The sequence below is a fragment of the Peromyscus eremicus genome, chromosome 2 (genome assembly GCF_949786415.1).
Source record: "Peromyscus eremicus chromosome 2, PerEre_H2_v1, whole genome shotgun sequence".
Lineage (NCBI taxonomy): Eukaryota > Metazoa > Chordata > Mammalia > Rodentia > Cricetidae > Peromyscus > Peromyscus eremicus.
Genome location: NC_081417.1, coordinates 44,195,937 through 44,214,234, shown reverse-complemented (window position 1 = coordinate 44,214,234; position 18,298 = coordinate 44,195,937). Strand labels below are relative to the sequence as shown.

At 40.7% G+C, this 18,298-nt stretch overlaps 1 protein-coding gene across 1 annotated transcript in view; it reads right to left on the bottom strand.

Moving 5' to 3' along the window:
• Usp45 (ubiquitin specific peptidase 45) overlaps window positions 1–18,298 on the bottom strand; it is a 63,459-nt gene that overhangs the window by 41,121 nt on the left and 4,040 nt on the right. Inside the window, exons 3-5 of the mRNA XM_059254057.1 lie at window positions 14,688–14,860; window positions 13,238–13,341; window positions 11,853–11,953 (exon numbers count right to left, since the gene is read on the bottom strand). Coding sequence (XP_059110040.1) covers window positions 11,853–11,953; window positions 13,238–13,341; window positions 14,688–14,860 — 378 coding nt within the window. The remainder of the gene's footprint in view (window positions 1–11,852; window positions 11,954–13,237; window positions 13,342–14,687; window positions 14,861–18,298) is intronic.

Here is an 18,298-nt window from a genome sequence, read left to right as displayed (position 1 = left end):
TTTCTACTAGGGTTGCTGTCTGAGCTTATGGATATCCACTGATAATGGATTCTTGTTCTTTTATCACATATATTAATTTTATATAATATATAATCATGGGTTTCATTGTGACATTTTCATGTGTCTGTTTTTGTCATATTCCCCCTCCTTTGGTCTCCTCCTGTTCTTGCTGATCCCTGTTTCCCAGTTAATCTCATTTCTATGTTCCATGGTTGTTTTATTGACAATGGTGTTTTAGTGATCCATTTTTTAGTGCTTCCTACAAGATCCCAGGTGAGGGACCATTTACAAAAGCAATGGCTCCTTACAAGTGGCTAGGCCACCAAAGAAAATGTCTGTCAGGTGTGATGGCACATGCCTTTAATCCCAGCACTGTCTCAGACAGGTTAAGTGATCTGCTCAGGGACATAACAGTAACATTCCAATTATAAATCCATCACTTTACAACCTAAATCCCCATCAATGACTCATGTTCAATGACAATAACTATAAAAGACAGTTGGCTAAGATTCTTACAGATTTGGGTATATGCCACTCCGAACAAATGAATTTTCGAAAGACTTTCCCTTCTTTAACATCCATAGTAAGTGCTGTTCTGATATGTAACATATCTGAGACAAGGGCTCATGGAGCTTACCTGGGTATAAACCTGCTTCCCCCTCCAGTGTTCAGGATTACCAACATGCCAGGTTTCACTAAGTGTTGGGGACTGAACCCAGGACTCTTACATCCTAGTCAGCCACTCTATCAATTGAACTACATACCAGCCCTGTTCTTTTAACTTTTCACACAAAAAACAATGGTTGGGAGAAATAAGCTATAGAAAGTAACCACACATAGATTAAATAGTACACAAATCCACTTGGAATTTCCTAGAATAGTCCTAGAAATAAGTAATATTAAATTTTTTTATATATACTTTATGTATCTCTGTACTTCATTCATCCATCACTTTTTAAAACATCTGGGATGACATCCCAAAGTAAACAATGTTCATAAGGCCATCTGGACAAAACTGCAGGCAAGAAAAAAAAGCACAAACATATGGAAAAACAGATTTTCCCCCCTTCCCTTCAGCAGTAAGGAATGACAAATGTCAAATCTGGAGATAGCCACGCTTCACTGTGCGATGCTCTGCAGCACCACCTGGCTCTCCATGCACAGCCACCAAATATGGACAGAACGCCAGAAAGAGCATGCCCACAGGGCAGCAGCGATAAACACAGTTGATTTCATGGTTAAATGGCCACTTCACACAAGTGGCAAGGGTCTGCTCACTTTTACAGTAATCTATGAGAAAATATCCAAGATTAACAACGCTATTAGGCTTATGTATTAAATACATCAGATAATTTAACCAGAAAAACATAGTAGCATTTCCTGAAAGCTACTTTTTTATTTAATGTAATAGGGAAAGCTTTAGAATACAGAACAATTTAAATCCATTCAGTTTATGGAATGCCTACAGTGTGCCAGCTATTATATGAACCACTATTTATATTTATATAGAATCCTTATGATTTATGGCCACAAAGTATAGAGCTGGTACATAAAGCCTTGAATTTATATACCAGCAGAACTTCCAGGACCTAAGTATACATTTTTGTACATCTACTCACTAATGAACTGTCTGCTGAGACCTAAGATTCTAGTTTAAAACAGGGGGGGGTCTGAATTAGTCAAATATTTTACACCTAAAGGTACGTGTGTTTCTGCTGTTTATGTGCTGTTGGAGCCTGAACCCCAGGTTTCAACCCCTAGGCAAATCTAGGCAAGCATGCTAGAAAATGAGCCGTACCACAGCCCCTCCACCTTCTTTAGAAACAGAACCAAATACCCTAAAGACTAAACTCGAAGAATTTTTTTGGAATGTGTTATAATGAAAAGGGCAAAGCTGCTACCAAAATAATTTTAAAAGAGCATACACATTTTTTTATTTCTGTTCATTTTTTTACCTTGTTTCACCAACAACTAAAAAAATTAATAAATTGGTACCCATTATTAGAAAAAGTCCAGGATTTCAAGGTTATTTTATTTTAAAAGCATATTCTATCTACAATATCATCATCTATTCCTTCACATTAACAGAATTACGTACAATGAGAATGCAAAGAACAGACTTTGGGCATTCTAGCTTGTCATTTGTTTGCTTGTTTTGGTTGCTGTGCTGGGTACTGAACCACTACACTTGTACATGACCCCAAGCCTCCTCTAGCTACACTTCTTATGGCTTATTTTAAAAAACTTTTTTTTGAGACAGGGTTTCTCTGTGTACTAGCCCTGGCTGTCCTGGAACTAACTGTAGATCAGGCTGGCCTGAACTTACAGAGATTCACCTACCTCTGTCTCCTGAGTACTGGGATTAAAGGCATGCGCCACCACCCAGCAAACAAACCTTCACTTTTTTTTTTTTCCCCTTCAAGACAGGTTTCTCTGTGTAGTCCTGGCTGTCTTCTTATGGCTCTTGTAATAACTCCATAGTCTACATACACAAAGAGCAGTTTGAGCAAGCCATAGGGAGCAAGCCAGTAAGCAGCACCCCTCCATGGCCTCTGCATCAGCTCCTGCCTCCAGGATCCTGCCCTCACTGCTTTTGATGAACTGTTATATAGAACTGTGAGTGAAATAAACCCTTTCCTCCCCAAGTTGTTTTTAGTCATGGTGTTTCATCACAGCAAGAGTAACCCTAACTAGGACAAATTGGTACCAAAATCAGGAGGTATGGCTGTGACAGACCTAACCATGTTTTTTGGGGAGGATTGCAGAAGAACTTCGGAAATTTGGACTAGAAAAGCCATTGAGTGTTGAGAGTTCAGTGGGCTGTTCTGTGGGAGCTTGGGAGATAAAAGCATTGAAGGCAGTGTAGACAATGGAGGCCTGGCTTGTGAAGTTTCAAGGAAGTTTGAGTCCCTTAAAGACTACCAGGGCTATTTGCTATTTTGAGTTGAGAATCTGGTTAGCTGAGGCTGAAGGATCAGCTGTGACTAACAAGAGATCAGAACCACTGAAGTGAAACTCTTGCTTCATTGGGAAAATAGATGCTAGTCAGATGGAGCTAAGAAATTATTGTGGTGATTGAGAAGAGACCAGCATCACTGAGGTGAAATTTTCTGTAAAGTGTTTGCTCACAGTCAGCACACAGGCTTTGTTCCAGAAGTTGCCAAGGTTGTACCCTGTGCTAGCAGCCAAACTTGGTAGTGTAAGAGTTGCCCAGGTGGTACTGGTTTTGAAGGTATGAAGGGGTCATGGAGAGCCGCCAAAGCTTGGCACCGTGAGAGGCCAGGAGAGGCTATGGGTGAAAGGGCTGGCGCAGTGTCAGTTCAAGGTCCAAGACTGAGGAGGTCATGCAAAGAAGATGAGGACTGGCACCATGAAGAGACCTATGAGAGGCTGGTGAAGATGGAGCCCAGTTGCAGCAGAAGACTCCCAGGATTTTTGAGATGCCAGTACCCTGGGTGACCACCAAGAACAGGAGAAGCAGTGGAGTGGAGCCAGCTGGAGCTTAGAAGACAAAACTGTGCTGCAGAGGGCAGAGCCAGAGAAGTGAGCTAAGCCCTTGTGAGGAGCCCAGAAGGTCATGAGTGAATTCTAGATAGTGGATACTGAGTTATTTACAGTTGGAGTTTGGTTTTGTTGGTTCAGATTGTGACTGAGTCCTAGTTCTTCCCTCTTGAAGTAAGAACATATTTAAGTTATTTTTTAATTTATAGGAGCCCACAGTTGGGAGACTCTGTATTTTAAGAGGCTGAATTTTTAAGTGTTGGAATGTTTCAAGTATGTGGGACTTTTCAAGTACGTAAAATGCTCTATGTTGTAATGTCAACATTAATGTGTGATCTTGGGGATGAAAAAGAAAGGAAACAATGTGGCTTAACAGTAAAGTACCTGTGTGTCAAGTTGACAAGGGGTCAGTTGTGCTGGCTAGTATTTATGTCAATTTGACACAAGTTAGAGTCATCTGAGAAAGGAACTTCAATTGAGAAAATGCCTCCATAAGACTGGGCTGCAGGCAAGCCTGTAGGGCATTTGCTCAGGGATTGATATGCGAGGACCCTGTCCCCTGTGGGAGGGGCCACCCCTGGGCTAGTAGTCCTGGGCTCTATAAAGAAAGCCTGCTGAGCAAGGCAGTAAGCAGCACCCCTCCATGGCCTCTTAATCAGCTCCTGCCTCCAGGTTGCTGTCCTCACTACTTCTGATACGGAACTGTGGGTGAAATCAGCCTTTCCCCTCCAGGTTGCTTCTGGTCATGGTGTTTTATCACAGCAGTAGTAACCCCAAGACACTTCATTAGGTTGACTTGATGCTCAGCACAAAGGGCCTCCACCAACCTGGCGCATGCAGGTTCAAGGAAATGCCACCCAAGCACACAGAGATGGGCGTGGCTGCCTCACAGATTCCAAGTGCAGGCCTTCACGGTAAGTATGCGTCTTCAGCACCTCTTGTAAAGCAGTATTTACATCCATTACCTGCCAGCAGCTGTAACGTCACTGCCCTGGCTTGCAGGTGAAGTCAAACCTTGAGTACACCCGAGCCTCTGACTCACAGGACTCTGCAGTGGCGGGGAATGAGCTAGGGTTCAGCTTGTGAAATGCAAATAAGAGGAGGACTCTCACTCTACAGCAGAAGAAATTATTTACCTTTTTAAAAGGTATTAAACCACTTTCTAATTTTTACTATAAAGGTCACAGTATTTTAATCCTCAGCTTCAGAACCTAATCAAGCCATTTAATACTGTTTTACTTTAAAATATGTATATATATAATGGGTGGGGGAAGACATAAAAACACTTTCTAAAACAAACATACTTCGGGTCTTTGATAACCCAAGAAATATTAGCATAATGAACTCAACAGTATATACTTTCTTTTCTTTAGTCCTAATAAAAATAGCATCCTGCTAGTACTGATATTTTGAGCTAAGTTTCTGTAGAAAGAGCATGAAATTTTCAATCTCCTGTGTAGTTCACAAAAAGCTAACCAATATTCATCAGTATTCCATTAGGAATTCCTGTGTTTGGTATTTGTATAATACTCTAGTTATACAAGCCTACTGAAATAGCATAGCTTAACGAACCTTTCAGAGTATATGAGTCAGTTTAAAAAAACCCTCAGCAAATTTTAGGTTCAAAGCAAAATGGAGCCACACACCCCATCCCCACACATTCAAAACCTCTCCATTATCTACATCCACCACCAGAATGGTTCATTTGTTAGACATGATAAACCTGCATTGACACTTCATTATCACCCAGCATCCATAGTTTACATTAAGTTTCCTCTTGGTGGTGTATGTCCCTTTCAGCTGGACAAATACATAATGACAGATAGCCACCTTATCACATGGGAAGTTTCATGGCCCTAAAAGCCCTCTGCGCTTTGTTCTCCCTCCCTTCAGGCTCTGCCAACTTTATCCATTCTACTGTTTCCAGGTCTTTGGTTTACTTCTTAACATTTTTCTAGTTGGATCTTGCAAGGATATTTTTTGCCCCTTTTCAATCTTGTGTTGTATATGACATTTTCATTATGCACATCACAAGGGTGAGCTCCCCTGCCACACACACACAAATTCTAACATCAGATGTGAAATCTACACAGCTGTAAGCATTCTTCTGGGAACCTGCACTGGACTCATCTCAACTGCGTAATGCAATTACCTAAAGCAGTCATGTAGTAGTAATGCTAATTTGCCCATTTCTGCAGCCGAAAGAAGTTTTAAGAAAAACTGTTTTCACCACAATTCCTCTCCTTTCAAAGTGAATAATAATTAATTCACCTATTCTCAAAGTGTAATTCCTAGTTAATCATCAGCCTTAGAAACATGTACTTATTTAGTCATATGATAAATGTCACTGATAATAGCTGGAATACCCATTTCTATCTTTCTTATGAGTCAAATAATCTGTCTAAAATACAACAATGACCATTCACTTCTCAACTGAAAACTTAACAGTGGTTCTTCACAGTCCTAAGGACAAATCAAAAGTAGGAAGTCCTTAAACATCTGCTCCTATGTGATCCTCACCTCTCACCATCGTCAGCACCACCAAACCCATCCTTCCTGCTCTTTAGGAACCCTCACCAACCACCTGCTTCTTCTCCCTCAAACACACAACCTTTCTCCTTTTGCCATATTGTAATTAAATAACTTTCCACTCTTGGCTTAGAAAGCTATTCTAAATAAATATCCTTGGCTCTTTTAGTCGAGGTTAGATACCATCAGCCCACTGTACTTCCTGCATCATAGCACCACATAGACAAGCAAACAAGAAGTGTGATGTCTTTACATCCCTTGTAATACCAACAGATTGGCAATGACAGCAACTGGCAAGTAGGTTTCTTCCATTCACTGCTTCACCTTGAACAGCTAATGCAGCATACGTAGCATCTTGCATAAAGCGGAAACTCAAACATAACAAAACGTTGGTAAGTAAAATAATTTTGATACTAATATTCGGGGTTTGGGGAGGATGGAAATAACAAAGGTTTTCTGTTATTCCCTCAACAACAAATGTTTACATTCCAGTTCAGTTTAATTCAGCAGGTACTCCTGCCTAGCCATATCAGAGGCAGACAAAAATGTCAACTGGAATCCACTCCTCAAAGAATATGGATTTAGGAGAGAACTTTCTCTCTCTCTCTCTCAACACCAAGTGCGTATGCTTGCTATTACAGTCTAACACGACCACACAGACACTGTAGCTCAGAGAAAAGACAAGGGTGGGGAAAACAGAGTAAGAACACTGAAGTAGTCATTAGGCTGAGCCTCAATGGGTAAGTAAAGCTGAAGACAGAAACAGACATATTAGTCGGAAGTTCTTCAGTATGCCTGAAGACACCCTTCTCCTTGAAAGCCCGGGATCCCTAAGACTAAAAGTCCTTTCATAAGTCTAAGATGCTGCTTTCACTCACTCATCATTGTAAACCTGTGGGGAGTGGAGGAAGGACTGAGCCTGTGAGGTCCTAAGTGAACTCGTGTTGTTGATATGGGCATGGCCATGTCAAGGACTCAATGCCTCAGCCCCACGAGAGTGGTAAAGCCTTCCCTAAGTGAGAATCAAAGGGTTAGCAAAACCTTCTTCAGGGGTTTGTGTGGGAATGTTGATAGTGTGTGCACAAAATGTCCCACCCTAGGGCCCAACCCCATGTTTACAGCTTGAAGCCTGCTCCTCTACAGACTGCTTCTCCCAGTAGTTAAACCTATGTCCTTGATCCAGCTATATATTATAAATCTGTCTCCTTGAGTCAGCTATCCATACATAACCCTTCCTCCCTGTTCAACTGGATACTAGAACCCTTCCTCTCTGTTCAGTAAAGAGCTTCCAGGATGCTGGGCTTCTCCATCAGAGAGCCTAGACCACCCAGTCCCAGTTGTTCTGTGTGTCTATGTCCCTGTGTGAGCCCTTGCAGAGGCAGTCTAATGACTGGACCTGTGCTGGATGCACTTCCGAGACAGAAGCAAATATGACAATACAGCTATTTTTTGCTGGGTGATGGCGGCCCATGCCTTTAATCCCAGCACTGGGGAGGCAGAGGCAGGTAGGTCTCTGAGTTCAAGGCCAGCATGGTCTACAGAGCGAGTTCCAGGACAGCCAAGGCTACATTGAGAAACCTTGTCTCCAACCCACCCCCCAAAAGTGTAAACAATACTACTTATTCAATTTTGAAAAGTATTTATCATTCCTAAAAAACAGTATTTATGTTAACTGTCATGGAGTTACTGATATTTCTCAGTGAACACTCAAACTTTTTAGTTTCACTTTTAACAAAGACTGACAGACATAGCCACATAACCAAAGCTCCTGAAGCCTCAAGCATTTTTTAAAAGTGCAAAGAGGCAGTGACATCAAACTTCTGAGACCTAAAGAGGGGAATGGGGAACTAGCCTAGATTTTCTACAAGTAACATTAAAGGTGTTAGAAAGGAGGCCCTGCATAACTTGAAGTGTGCTTATGAAGTCGGTACTGGCTTTCTTCTCAGTGATTATTTTAGTGCAAAATCATAAGAATTTTTTAATGTCATTCTTTCCTACATACCAACTGGTTGTTCGGTGACAAATGGTCAGCCCTGAAAACACAATATAAGTAACATGATATAGACTCAAAAGGTTATAATTGGGAATACATATCTATATACAAATACATATGCATTCAATAACAACTTATGAAAAGTGGCCATGAATTTGAAGGAGAGCAGGGAGGGGTTTGGAGGGAGAAAAAGGGAGAAATGTTGCAATTAATATACAATCTCAAAATGTTCTTTTTTGTTTTCTTACCCAAGCATTCTTTCCTTCCTACCCAAGCACATATCCCTTTGAATTATGGTATGTGGCATTTTATCTGTATAGAGGTTTCACAATTATTATTTAATAACTTCATGATTAAAGGTACTATTCTTCCAAATTCTTCCTTGATAGCAACTCTCATATTTTATTTCCAAAGTATTTTCTTAAAATACATTGAAATGTCATACCAGAGTCTGACAGATTTCTTCCAACATGCCACGGGATCTTATTCAAAACCAAATCTTCCTGAGAAATACTGTAGCTGGAACTTTTGGAAACTATGAATTCAAAACTATCTCATTGTGAGAGTCTCCTTACTCTCAAACTCGAAGGCCCATTTCCTAGATGCTACTCAAGGCTCATCAAACACAACTAAGGATTAGTCTCCCACCACCTGAAGGATTTCTTTTATCTCCATCTGGCCATGATTCATCCTTTGAGAGATCTGCTAAAAAACCAAGATCATCCATTACTGCTTTCCTTTTCAAATGAACACGCCTGCTTATTAGTACCTGGAGGGCTCCAAACACCAATTAGAACTCCCAGTAAAGTCTTGTTATCTTCTTTATGTATGAGTGCTTTTCTTCATGTATGTGCACATGTGTCCAGTGCCTACAGAGGCCAAAAGAAGGATCAGACCTCCTGGAACTAGAGTAACAAGACAGTTGTGAGCTGCCATATAGGTCCTAGGAACCAAACCCAGTTCCTCTGCAGAAGCAGTGAGTGAGTGCTCTTAACTGCTGAGCATCCCTCCAGTCCCTCACTACCCTAAGGATTAGATTCACTACCCATCAGTCTCTAAAGTAGACCAGGAAAAAACAACCTGTGCTAAGGGAAAAAAACGAGGCTACAATAAGCACCCGAGGTCACATGGCTAGTGACTGATGACGTCTCAATGTCAGGCCCCTGACTCAAAGCCCATGTTCTGTTGTGGTCTGAATACCTCAGTGGGTTGAAGGAGAATGTCACACACAGATATTTGCACACTTGGTCTCCAGTGGTTGGCACCGCAGAAGTGATGTAACCTCACTGGAGGAAGTATGTCAGCGGGGGAGGGCTTTGAGAGTTCACAGCAGGGCCCCACTTCCAAGTCACTCTCTACTTTATGTCTGTAGTTGAAGATGTGACCTCTGGTTCCTGATCTTGCCACTTGCTTTGATGCTTCCTCCCCCGTGATGGACTCTTAATCTTAATCCCTCTGAAACTATAAGCCAAGATCAACTCTTTCTTCCCTAAGTTGCTTTTGGTCATGGCATTAGAAAAGTAACTAATCCAAATATGAAACTCTCATTGATCTCTCACACACTTGCACCCCAGTTAGTGTTGCTATTTGGGATGTCCTAGTAACAGAAACTTTAGTAGGGGAGGAAGTAGGTCACTGTGAACATGTCCTTGTGGGCTGTATCTTGCCCTGGCCCCTTCCTAATTCACTCCCTTTCTTTCTTTCTCTCTCTCTCTCTCTCTCTCTCTCTCTCTCTCTCTCTTTCTTTCTTTCTTCTTCCCAGCCATCATGAGGTGGACAACTCTGCTGTGGCACACACTCATACTACAACGATGTTCTGACTCAAAAAAACAAAAAAGAGCCAGGTGGTGGTGGCTCACACCTTTAATCCCAGCACTTGGGAGGCAGAGGCAGGCAGTTCTCTGTGAGTTCAAGACCATCCTGGTCTACAGAGTGAGTTCCAAGATAGCCAGGGCTACCCAGAGAAACCCTGTCTGGGTGCGGGGGGGGGGGGGGGGGGGGGGGGGGGACGACACGACGACGGGACGGGGACGGGACACGGACGGGACACCACCTTACAATGATGTTTTAACTTAACAGAGGTCCAGAGCAATGGAGGAGGCTGATCATAGACAGAAATCTCTGACACCGTAAGACAATAAGGAAGTAAAATCAATCCTTCCCATAAGTTGTTTCTCTCTGGTTTTTGTCACAGCAATGAAAAACTAACATACTCCTTCCTAACATTCTTCCTGAAATTAAGTATTCAAGAAATCTGAACAACTGAATGGCTATTACACTGGCTTTATTCTTAGCCTTAGGGAACCTAAGGTAAGAAATGCAGAAACATAGTTTCCCCATCACTGCGAGCATCAACTGACTGCATGTGTCCTTACCAGCAACAAAGCAAATGCAACGTGCAGTTCTCAAGAGACAGCAGGCAGGCCAAAGGCAGTGCTGAAAACCCAAGATCTGTCACCACATCCCCCTGGGTCCCTGTCTCGGCAGAAATGGAGCCATGACTGTCATACCTGAGACAAAGCAGGAATCCTACAAACGCTTGTTGAGTAAGTTCAATAGAGAAGTAATAAAATCAATGATTTCCTTTGCTGTCCGGAAGCCTTCCTCCTCTGGCTTCTCCATAACTGCCTCTTTAGAGTGGTAGGTAGCTAGCAAAGACAACTACACATTGGAATTCAACTGGAAACTATGGGGTTTTCTTTGTTTTTGTCCTGTATGACAACTAAATGGTTGAGGATGTAACTTAGTGGTAGAATGTTTTCCTATCCTGCACAAAGCCCTGGGATCAAACCCAGCACGTTCATCATAACTATATTTTTATAAAACTTTTCAGTTCCTGGCAGTTCATTTCTTCAAAGGCATCTCAAAGGCAACCAAGGTAGCTCAGGGGGTAAGAGAACATGCTGACAAGCCTGATGACATAAGTCTGGTCCCCAGGACCCACATGGTGAAAAGGAAGAACCAGTTCTCACAGGTAGTCCTCTAGGCCCCACACTAGTGCCCTGGAATGTGTACTCACGCACACTGACTCTCCTCCCTCCATGTGGGTCCCAGGGATTGAACTCAAAAGTATCAGGCTTGGCAGAAAGCACCTTCACCCACTGAGCCATCTCACAGGCCCAAATAAATGTAAATCCTTGAGTATTTAAAAATTGGGGCCAGTAAGCAGACTGGTGGGCAACATGATCCCTCAACAGTGAAGTCCGGCCTGTATCTGAGTAGCTAGGATCAGAACAGCACTGCAATTATGCAACACACAATATAGACAGCAGTTCCACAAATGTGTGTCAGGAACGAGTCCAGTATGTTCACAAACATCATTCCCAAATCTTCACCAAGTATTACTGTCAAGCTTCACAACACTCCTCAAAATAGAATTCTTATCCCAATTTGATCATAAGGAAACCAAGGAGTAGACGCCCACAGCTGATAGTGCAGGAGACTAAATTTAAACTAGGGCTCTTATATTTTACAGCTCGTGCTAGCTACACACTTCTGTTTCTCATGTTAGAAATATACACACCTTACATGATAGTACAATGAGACTGTTGGCTAAGAATGTATGACAGTATTTTCACTCAAATTACAGACTGAGAGAAGTCTAGTAAAATCAAAGGTGTGATTTGTTTTGTATTTGAGGTAGGTTCTCAATATATAACCCTGGAGGGCCTGGAACACCCTATGCAGACCAGGATAGTCTCAAATGCACAGAGATCTGCAAGCCTCTGCCTCCTGAGTGTGGAGAGTCAAAGGTATTCTTTATGAACTCTTTATGCAAATTGTGAACCATATTTTAATCCAAATTGCTTTAGCAAATTGCTTAAGTTACCTGTTTGTGTTTTAGAAACATGTTTCTGGAGAAAGTCAACTATCTGAGCCAAAACCTTCTTGTTACACTGTGTCAATAATTTTTCGTTACATTCATAACACCTGAAAAATATAAAATGCAAGCCAATGTTATGAAGCACCTTCAGTAATTACATATAAGGTATGCACTTAACAATTCCGTCTTTAAATTGCATAGAAATAGGGAACTCAAAGGAGAAGATGGACAAATAAGCAAGAGACAGTTCACACAGATCCTCACTGTTCAAATTCTGCAGTTTGTCTTAAATGCCATAGAATGTCACAAGGCTTCAGGCAGAGCAGTTATACAGCCCAACTTATACGTGTACCCAATTCATGTGTATGTATGCGAGTGGGTGTGTTGGTAGCGTTTCTTTGTTTGGGGCAGTATTGAGTACACAGGAGGCAGAAGCAGGCAGATCTGTGAGTTCAAGACCATCTGGTTGAGTTCCAGAACAGCCAGGGCGAAGTAGATAGACCCTGTCTCAAAAAACAAGACAAAACAACAACAAAGGTAGGGTCTCTCTATAAAGCATTTGCTGTCCTAGAACTTTCAATGTAGACTGGGCTAGCCTGCAACTCACAGAGATCCACCTGTCTCTGCCTCCCAAATGCTGGGACATCATCATGCCTGGTTTTTGTTTTTTGTTTTAAGTCTTATTTATTTTTATTTTATGTGCATGAATTTTTGTCTGAATATATGTCTGAGCACCATGTGCATGCAGTACCCTCAGAGGCCAGGAGAGAGCATCCAATCCCTGGGAATGGAGTTACAGATCATTGTGGTGCTGGGAATTGAACCTGAGTCCTCTGGAAGACCAGCAGGGCTCTTAATGGCTGAACCACCCCTCCAGCCCTGTAATACACACTCTTAACCTCTGACCCATTTCTTTGGCCCCAGTTTTTGGTCTTTCTGAGACAGGGTCTAGCTATAGAGCGCAGGCTGACCTGGAACTCACAATCACCTGCCTGTTTTCCCCCAGTGCCGTGATTACAGTTGTACAACACCATACTTGGCTCCAATAACATTTTAAAACCATCACTGTGTGGGTTAGAGAATCCCTGAACCACCTGAGTGCTTAAAGAACCTTCCTCCTCTTAGGATGCTGGAATTCTGCATTAGTTTGTTACAAAAAATTCAACAAGACAAGAGTACAAAGTACATATTTTCTTTATGGTACAAAGAAAATGTGAAAGATAAGTAGGATTTTTTTTTAATTTAAGTTTTACGTCCATGGGTAAAATTATTTTTCTTAAATTATCCCACAGATTGTGTACAAAAACGTATACATTGATATTACATTTTTATTTTACCTCATAAAGCTCAGTATTTTTTAGCAGATAAAGTACTAGCAAAAGTTAACTTACCATATGGTCCACGTACTCAAGCTAATGACAACACAATGGGACTCAGTCCCAGAGCTCTTGAAGTGTCTCAGTGAATGCTGGCTTTCTGAATTTTTACCACATCCCTGAAGATGAACAAAATGTTATTTGTATGATTCACATATAAGTTTCTTTCAAATTGATAAAATCTTAAATTGTACTTAAGCAGTTTGAGTTTCAAGCTAGAGGGAACAGTTTAAAAGAGTAACATAAATTTTTACCAAATTTCATTATTTGTAAAGTAGATAACTTACTGTTCATTATGTATTTACAGGGGATTGATTTCTCTGTCATTTAGGAATGCATGCCATTTGCTGTCCTGTATATTATATACTATGAGACATTGAGCATCCTGCTAACCCAGGGGTGCCCACCCCAAATATATATTTCCCAGTCCTCCACCTCAAGCCCACCGAACATGGAAACAGGGCCAATGTGGTGAAATCCCTCGCTAGATAAGAAAGGGAATGAGTATTACATGGGAGGAAGAGTCTAGGAAAGGGTCGTCTATCTGCAAAAAGAAAGGGCTATGCTGTTCCTTCCTTATGAGCTTTGGAGATTGCTGTGTGACACATAATGCCTGAAGCATCCCTGGTCTCTGAAGCCAGGAAGCTGGAGATGGCACAATAAAAAAAAAAAAAATAGAAGGCTTGATTTTGAAAGCTTCTTTCTTGTGAATTAATCACTAGCTCTGAAGTGACTCAATTTCTGTATTTAATTTTTTTATTTATTTATTTATTTATTTATTTATTTATTTATTTATTTATTTATTTATTTATGAGACAGGATTTCTCAGTGTAGCCCTGGCTGTCCTATAACTCACTCTGTAGACCTGGCTGGCTTCAAACTCAGAGATCCACCTGCCTCTGCCTCCCAATTACAGGGATCAACGGCATGCTCTACAACTTTTATTTCAGCAAAAAATTCCTTTATTAGGGCTGGTGAGATGGATCAATGAGTAAAGGTACCTGCTGCCCATCTTGACAACCCGAGTTTGATCCCGGGTCATACACGGGGGTAAACAGAGAAGCGACTCCATTATGCCATCCTCTGACACCCACAAATGTGTTGTGGTATGCACATACACACACACGAAGTAAATTAATGAAAAAAAAGTTAAAAAGGAATGGAAAAAGGAATCCAAAAGGTTACATTCATTTCCTAAATTTAAGAAAAGAAAGATAAAAACAGGTCTAGATATGAGAATAAGTGCATTAGATTCCTTTTCAAACTATTTATGAACTATACTATTATGATTACCTTCTAAACATGGCATATATTTACTTAATTCTAAACATTCCTAAGTCCACCTTGGCATGACAATCTAAACATGAAACAAATCTATTTTAAGGCCTATATCACTAGAAGTTCAACTCATAGTAGGCATTTTAAAAATAACAGAAGACAGACATATAAATAACACCTTCCTCACCTGAAAACCACACTTGAGGCACAACCAAACATCGGAGGGAAGTACTGGCTGTCCATCACAGAGTCTTCTCTCTTTCAAGCACTCTGAACAAACTGACCACAGATTCTCAGCTACTGCCTTCTTCACATGATTCACACTGACAGCATAACTGACGTGTTGGCACGTTAAACCTACTGAATAATATGGGGCAAAATGAAAACATTTTCTCTGCTAGGCGAAAGCACTACCATGAGCAAGAGTACTGGTTAGTTCATTAACTTGATACAAGTCGAAGTCATCTGGAAAGACAGAACCTCAATTGAGATATTGTCTCCATCGGACTGGCCAGCAGGCAAGTCTGTAGGCATTTTCTTGATTAATGATTGATGTGAGAAGGCCCAGCCCACATGGGCAGTGCTATCTCCGGGCAGGTGTCCTGAGCTGTATAAAAAAACAGGCTGAGCAAGCCACAGGGAACAAGCCAGTATGCAGTGTTCCTCCATGGCCTCTGCTTCAGCTCCTGCTTCCATGGTCCTGCCCTGACTGTCTTCATGATAGATTATAAACTATAAGCTGAAATAAACTCTCTCCTCCTCAAGTTGCTTCCAGTCACAGTGTTATCACGACACAGAAAGCAAACCAGGAGCAGGGTGGTGGCGCACACCTTGAATCCCAGCACTCAGGAGGGAGGCAGAGGCAGGCAGATCTCTGTGGGTTAGAGGCCAGCCTGGTCTACAAAGTGAATTCCAGGACAGGCTCCAAAGCTACACGAAGAAACCCTGTCTCGAAAAAACAAAACAAAACAAAAGGCAAGCAAGCAAACCAGGGCAGTAAGCAAAAGTCTGTATCGTTAAAATGAAACCAAATAAAAAGCACAAATTCAAAAACAAAGGAACTCATAAAGACATATAATTACATGAATGCACGTACATAACATTCTTGAAATAGAGTAATTACAGAAGAGATTAGTGGTTGCTGGGAGCTACGGGTAAGGACAGGGTATGGATATAAATAGGTAACACATAGGATGGTGATAAGCATGGCTCACTGATGTATACAAAACTACAAACATAATAAAATTGCAAGCACACACACACATCAACACACATACAAAGTGTATGTAACTCTGGTGACATCTCAATAAGTTAAGGATGGTTCCATCAATTTCGAATTGTATTATAGCAATGCCAGATGTTAACATCAGGAAAGGGCAAGTGAAGGCTAAATGAGACCTCTATGTATTTCTTTATACCTTCACGTTAATCTAAAATTAGTTTAAAACTAGAAATACAATTAAGATTAATATTTACTAAGTCAGGTATTGTGGCACATGCCTTTAATCCCAGCGCTCTGGAGGCAGAGGGAGGCAGATCTCTGTGAATTGGTGTCCAGCCTGGTCTACATAGTGAGTTCAGGACAGCCAGAAATACACAGTGAGACCCTGTCTGGGAAACAAAAAAATATTTTTAAAAGACTATTTCCTGAACAGCTATAATGTACCAAGCACTTTGAATGTCTTTTCTGTTCATTAAGCAGTTTCTGCTCTTCCATAGCACCCATATTAGGAAGCTCACAGAATCCTGTAATTCCAGTTCTAAGGAACAAAACACTTTTTTCTGGCCTCCACAGGCACCCATACACATATGACATTCACTTACAAAGACAAATAAATATGTGTGATGCACACATATAAATAAATAAAAATAATAAAAATTATCTTAAAGAGGTATCCATACGGTCACTCTCCAGTACTGCAAGAGATAGCGAGAAAACACATATTTAGACTAGGAGTATAGCTCAGAGATAGAGCTGGTGCTTAGCATACACATTTGCTAGTACCAATAAGTAAAATTAAAAGATACATAAAATCTTTTTATATACATTGGTTTTGCTATGTTGTTATTTTCATCATTGTTAGGATAAAGAAAAACAAATGGTGGTATAATTTGCAGGAAACAGGTTGGTGTTTTGTTTTTTTTTTTAAGATTTATTTATTTATTATGTATATAGTATTCTGCCTGCATGTGTCCCTGCAGGCCAGAAGAGGGCACCAGATCTCATTACAAGTGGTTGTGAGCCACCATGTGGTTGCTAGGAATTGAACTCAGGACCTCTGGAAGAGCAGCTAGTGCTCTTAACCACTGAGCCACCTCTCCAGCCCTTTTTTTTTTTTTTCAGTGTTTTTTTTTTTTTTTTTTAGTTTTTCGAGACAGGGTTTCTCTGTGTAGGTCTGGCTGTCCCGGAGCTCGCGCTGTAGACCAGGATGGCTTCGAACTCAGAGATCCAACTGCTTCAGCCACCCGAGTCCTGGGATTAAAGGCGTGCACCACCATTGCCTGGCTTCAGAATTCTTAATGAATATTCTCACACACACAGACAAATTTTTGTCTGGCCCCTAAATATCATTTATAAAAGCTTCCACTGTATGTAGAGACAAATGGCTAAAACTAAGCACAAATACAAAATAAAACTAAGCACAAATACAAATAATTATATTCTTCTTCTAAGAGCCCAGTTAATACTTACATTGTCCCCAAATACCTGGACACTCAGGTATCCGCATCAAAACTACATTTACAAAGCCACAACCATCTACTAATTAACTAGAAAGGTTAGTTGTGCAGCTAGCTATTATTAATTCTATTCAGACATGAATGTCATTCCTCACTAGGTATTTACAATGAAATACGTAAAACATTAAAATTCCTAATTTTACATCAAGGGCAAACCATAAAAACAGACATGAAAGGACTAGTTCTGGCAGCCTAAGGAAGCAGTTCAGTTGAATGCTTACCTAGCATGCACAAGGCCCCAGGTTTGCGCCCCACTACCCCACAACAAGGTATAATGGCACAAGCCTATAATCCAAGCACTTGGGAGGTGGAAGCATGAAAATCAGATGTTTGATTTAGCCTCAGCTACACAGTGAGTTTGAGGCTAGCCATGGCTCAAAAAGAAAAAAACCAAAAACAAAACAAAAGGGTAATTCGAATAGGAAGGACCTGTGTCATTAAAGAAAGGAACATTTGGGGAAAGCTGATGAATGACCAGCCATACCAGAGCAACAGCTTACAAAATGTCATTACTTTGTATGAACTATACAATTTAATATTCTAAAGTGAAAACTCATTCTATTCTAGATATCTTCTCCATAATCCATGGGATGGGTTCCGACCAGGATAACATAAATATTCTGATGGTGCCATTCAGATTTGTAAAACTGAAATCATTGGTGACCTTAGAAATAAGTGGATGGACTAAAGATAACATTTCATGGGAAGATGTAAATAATTTTTCTTTATGTTTTTAAGTAAATCTCAGTCAGGTTTCTGTAAATTATATAATTATCTAAATTTCATATGATAAATAGGTTAGATGAATATTCCTGAATATAAAATTGTAATAGTCCAGTTTCTATAGTTTTTTATATTAAATAAGTAAAAACCAATAATGTAACTCTGGCTGGCCTCAAACTGAGAGATCTGCCTGCCTTTACCTCCTGAAAATGTTGGGATTAAGGGCATGTACCACTATACTTAGCCTGGTATATTATATTTTAAGTAAAATAAAAACTCTACATGGAAACCTTCTACTTCGCAAATGGTGATATAAAGCCAAAACCTCCTTTCTTT